Source organism: Heptranchias perlo, unplaced genomic scaffold, assembly GCF_035084215.1.
Source record: "Heptranchias perlo isolate sHepPer1 unplaced genomic scaffold, sHepPer1.hap1 HAP1_SCAFFOLD_50, whole genome shotgun sequence".
Taxonomy (NCBI): Eukaryota; Metazoa; Chordata; class Chondrichthyes; order Hexanchiformes; family Hexanchidae; genus Heptranchias; species Heptranchias perlo.
The window spans coordinates 8,783,488-8,789,146 of record NW_027139516.1 but is presented as its reverse complement, the minus strand read 5'-3'; the positions used below and the strand labels follow the sequence as shown (position 1 = coordinate 8,789,146).

The 5,659-nt window shown below is 43.6% G+C and overlaps 1 protein-coding gene across 1 annotated transcript; it reads left to right on the top strand.

Annotated features, from left to right (window-relative positions):
- Nucleotides 1-1,331: 1,331 nt before the first annotated feature.
- Nucleotides 1,332-4,986, top strand: LOC137314021 (NACHT, LRR and PYD domains-containing protein 12-like; the record flags this gene model as incomplete). Its single annotated transcript, XM_067979712.1, has 2 exons — nt 1,332-3,133; nt 4,908-4,986. A coding segment is annotated over one exon (1,709 nt), but the record flags the coding sequence as incomplete, so codon positions are not given.
- Between the last annotated feature and the right edge of the window lie 673 nt (nt 4,987-5,659).

Genomic DNA, 5,659 nt, shown 5'->3' with positions numbered 1-5,659 from the left:
TTTCAGTTAATTAAATAAAACCTGCAACAAAAGCTCTTTGTTATTAAAAGTTGACCATGAACGCGACCTATTGCCATAAAAACCCATTTAGTTCATTGATGGAGAAAAAAGTCTGGCCTATTTGTGACTCCAAATGCACAGCAATGTGATTGATTCTTAAACTGCCCTCTGAATCAGTTCAAGGGTAATTAGGGATGGGTAATAAATGCCTTGCCAGCGACGCCCTTATGCAATTTGATGAAAAAATATAATTATGTCCCTGTCAGAGCAATAGCCCCACCTACCTCTCCTCTAAGTGTATCCACAGAAACACGTTCAGTTACACAGCCCCTTTCGTGTTGTTCCCTGGTAACTGGACTCCTGCTCTCTGACCCTTTGGGTGAGAGAATTACCTTGATTTCCATTCATATTTCTGACTTTCATTTCTCTCCATTTTTCATTATTTTGTTGATTGTGAGCCAGTTTCCTGTATCCGTTGAGTATATTCAAGATGGAGTTTGATAGATTTTTGGACATGAATGGAATCTATGGATATGGGGATAGGGTGGAAAAGTGGATCAGCCATAATCTTATTCAATGGTGGAGCAGGCTCGAGGGACCATATGGCCCACTTCCGCTCCCATTTTATATATTCTTATATTCTTACATCCTTACTAATGATGGGAATGTCATTGAAATATTTCAATACCGAAGTCTATTGCCCAAACAAAATACATCAAACACTCTCAACATTCCCTCAACCTAAACTCCTCTAACACCTTAAATCATCTCTCTGATTCCCTTTTGTACCTTCAGAATGGCAGTAATCTTTAACTGTGACACGGTGACGCTAGAGGCACAGCGAAAACCTCAGATGACCTGCTCGGACCCTGAAACAATAAGAATTTAACTCCAGTCTATTCAGTCTGTCCCTCTCTCAGTTCACACAACACCCCAGATAATCTGCCCAATAACAATGGAACTTCTGTCCATTCACAGTCTGTCCTTCTCCCAATGCCCACAATATCCCAGATAACCTGCCCGAGGACTGATACAACAACAGTGGAACTTCTGTTCATTCACAGTCTGTCCCTCTCCCAGTGCCCACAATATCCCAGATAACCTGTCCGAGATCTGATACAATAACAGTGGAACTTCTGTCCATTCACAGACTGTCCCTCTCCCAATGCCCACAATATCCCAGATAACCTGCCCGAGGTCTGATACAATAACTGTGGGACTTCTGTCCATTCACAGTCTGTCTCTCACCCAGTGCACACAATATGCTAATTCCCATTTCCGCAACATTTTACTGAATACTGAAGCGAGTGTGAGAAGTTGTTCTTTTTCAGCCAATACAAACAATATTAAGAACCACTTTCTGTCTGTTCTAATTGAAGATGTTCAACAGAAACACAAGGAAACACTCCGGGTCCAAACTGAAACACTGAGAGTGAACACGATCCTAATAAAGGAGAAGGTTAAGATTTTCCAGCTGGTCACTCTATACACTGAGCTAACGGTCATTTCTACTGTTCGAGATCGGACACTTGTAGAACATGAACTGCTGGCAAGAGGCCGAGACCATGAAGAATGGAGAGAGAAACATCTCCGGAGAGAACTGGAAAAAATCCGAACTGATCAATTGTTCCAGAGCAGTTTTTCCCGGAGAAAATCCAAATCTGGGAGTTCAGCAGCAGTGAGCGGAGTCGCGGGGATTGGAAAAACAACAATGGTACAAAAGATTGTTTATGACTGGGCCACTGGGAAAATATACCCACACTTTCAATTTGTTTTCAGTTTTAAATTCCGGGATTTGAACGCCATTAACTGTAGAATAAACTTGAGGAATCTGATACTGGATCTGTATCCATACTTGAGGAATATTTTGGCAGAGCTCTGGAAGAACCCAGAGGGATTACTGTTTATATTCGATGGTTTAGATGAATTCAAGGACAGTATCGATTTTGCTGACAGTCGGATAAATACAGAGGCTGATTACATGTGCACAGATCCTGAAGACCGGTGTGAAGTGTCTGACATTGTGTACAGTTTAATACAGCACAAGCTGCTCCCAGGATGTTCAGTTCTAGTGACCAGCCGACCCACTGCATTACATTTATTGGAAAAGGCTGAGATCAGTGTCTGGGCTGAAATCCTGGGATTTGATGGTGAGGAACGGAAGGAATATTTCAACAAGTTTTTTGAAGATCAGTCGGTGGCAGCAGCTGTTTTCAAACATGTGGAGGAGAACGAGATCCTGTACACCATGTGTTACAACCCTTCCTACTGCTGGATCCTCGGTCTGTCACTGGGTCCCTTCTTCACACAAAGAGACGGGAAACAGCAGCGAGTTCCCAAGACCATCACCCAACTATATTCCTACTATATTTACAACATTCTGAAAAACCATGGCCGAGAGATTGAATCCCCCCGTGATGTGTTACTGAAGATCGGTGAGATGGCCTTCACTGGAGTCTTCGAGAAGAAGATTGTGTTTAGAAATGGAGATTTGATCAAGTACAATCTGCAACCTTCCCAGTTCCTGTCTGGGTTCATGATGGAACTTTTGGAGAGAGATGATTCTGCCCAGAGTGTGGTTTACACATTCCCGCGCCTCACCATCCAAGAGTTTGTAGCCGCACTCGCACAATTCCTGACTCCAGATCGAGGGGACATCCGGAAACTCCTCAGTGAAGCCCACAGCAAGGAAGATGGACGATTTGAGATATTTCTCCGTTTTGTTGTTGGTCTCTCCTCCTCACAGTCAGCTCGGCCCCTGGAGGAGTTTCTGGGTCCATTTCTTCATCAAACGATCTGCGGAGTGATTGACTGGGTGAAGGAGAAGGTTGAAGGACAGATTGGAAACACAGAGAGTCAAACTGGTAAAAGGAACCTCCTGAACGCATTCCACTACCTGTTTGAGTCTCAGAATCAAACACTGGCTAGGGCCACAGTGGGATCTGTGGGAACACTTATATTTGGAGACAGGGACTCAGGGCGAACATTGCAACTGACCCCGATTGACTGTGCGGTGCTGTCTCATGTTATTGGACTCTGATACAATAAAACACCTCGATCTAGAGAACTGCTCCATTCAATGTGCAGGACTCCAGCGGCTGGGACCCGGACTGCACAAGTGTCAAGTGTTGAGGTAACTGTTGGGCCAATTGTACAACAGTCACGGATTGTATTGTTGCTCCGTAATGAAGGGAAACAAACAGTTCAGATAAACCAGAGAAAAGCAGATTCAACACAAATATGACAAATGATAAGAGGGTCGGTTAGTAATTCCCTAAGAACTGGAGAATCTGAAATGGATCCTTGTGAACAAGTGGGGATTTTACATTCTTCATCGGATCAGTAAATACAGGTCACTGAAAGAGTCTGATAATTTAATTGCAATAAATGATATTGCTGTTTTTCTCACTGCCTGAGATACGCCCATTGAAGAGACTCCTTCTCACTGTGACTTACACGTAGACCGACACTAACTGCAGCGGTCCTTGTGTTGGATCATTCCACCCTCTTACGGAGGTGTGGGGACAAGTGACGGTCACCGGACTGTCAACATGTGTAGGAGAGGGAAGCAGAAACACCAAACATTCAGTAACAAAGAGCAAAACACAGCTTTCGGGCAGTCAACCGGCAGTGGGTGAGCTGAGCTTTCCCCGCAGGACGTCGGTCCGTTATCTTAACTCCTCAATGACACAGCCCTTCACACTCTCCAATACATCCACCATCTCATCACTCAGCTGGCAGCACTCGTGCCTCTGAGTCAGAAGGTCGTGGATTCAGGCCCCTCGCTCATTAATCCAGGCCGACATTTCAGTAGGATTTGGGAGCTGAAATCTGCCGGTAAAAAGGTTCCAATCTCACGGGTTGTGGGGTATTAGCCCAGGAGTACAGACACACACCGGCCAGCGGTGGGGCCTCACACACAGCGGGAGGATCCTGGGTAAACCAGGGGGCAGTGAACCAGGGAATTTCCCATAATCTGCCCCCCTGTCTGTGATGCCCCGCTCAGCGACGGAACTTCAGAAAATTCCCCATAAATTGCCAGGCCCGTTCAACCTGAAATAAATGTGGAGCCAGTTTAGTGGGAATAAAGAGAGAGCCTCCCCTCCCCTATAAACTTGGAGTAAAGGGACATTTAAAACATGTAACGGGACAGAATAAATTCTCCTTGTCACATGAAATCCTGTGGGACGGATTTTACAGCAGCCGTTAGCGCCGTTTCACAATATAACTCACTCCGAGATATTATACAGATTAATATAATACTGCATAAAGTACAGGAAATCACCGCTTTATCATTTAATGCAGGGAAAATCATCACATTCCCTTAAAATCTGGGCCTTAAGAAGCAGCAGAAATGAGACAAGTTTCCCCAAACATGAAGGGACCGTCCAGGAGGGTAATTCTGATCATTCGGGAATGAAACCGGACTGAAGGACATTTAAAGACTTCACACAGACAGCACTTTATTTAATCAATACATTTACTGACAGTCCGTGAATATATGGGGCATTGGACAGAGAGAGATTCATTGTCAGTGACAGGGAAATCTGGTTATTAATTTCCTGAAGATTTTTCAATTGTTTCCTGTGATATCAGAGAGAAATTGTATCAGATCGGGGATTGGATTCAGTTTGTTTCTCACTCTCTGTCTGTTTGTGTGATTAGACTGGGGAGAAATAAACTGGGAGATTCAGGAATGAAACTAGTGTCTGCGGCTCTGGGAAACCCGGACTGTAAAATACAGGAATTGGGGTAAGTTTCAGACTGTGTGAGATTGTGTTTATAATAACCGGATGTCTAACACCGTATATTAATGTCAGTATAAGCAAGCATAATACAAATAAATACTGGGAATTTACTCTGATTCCTGTTTTCTCTGCTCGTCTCTCTCTCTCTCTGATCTATAGGTTATGGGATAACGATCTCACAGATTCTTGCACCGAGGATCTCTCCTCCGCTCTCAGTACAAACCGGTCACTGACGGATCTGAATCTGGGTAATAATAAACTGGGAGATTCAGGAGTGAAACTATTGTCTGCGGCTCTGAGGAACCCGGACTGTAAAATACAGAAACTGCAGTAAGTATCAGACTGTGTGAGATTGTGTTTATAATAACTGAATATCTGACACTGCACTTTATTATTAGTACAAGTAATAGTGCTATTACTAATAACAATGTACAGTGTTTATTATCAGTAATAGTGTTACTAATAATGTACAGTGTTTATTAATATCAGTATTAGTCTTATTGATCAACACTGGGGATTTACCCTGATTCCTGTTATTTCTCTCTCTCTGATCCCCAGTCTGGATGATGTCGGTCTCACAGATTCTTGTACCGATGATCTCTCCTCCGCTCTCAGTACAAACCGGTCACTGACGGATCTGAACCTTGGATCAAACTCCTTCACAGACCGATCTGTCCCCGCTCTCCGTTCCCTCATACTGACCCGCAGGAGTCTGAAGCGGATCTGGTGAGTGTTTGTGTTAATGTTCAATGTCATAAATAAAATATCAATGGGATTCAGTCCCTTTTTTGTCTGTAATTATTATTGAAATATTAACCTCAGTCTCCCTGTTATTTACACTGTTGTTCCATCTGTTTATTTCCTGTTTAATCTTTAATCTGTTTCAGGCTGAGGGGGAATCTGTTCAGTCC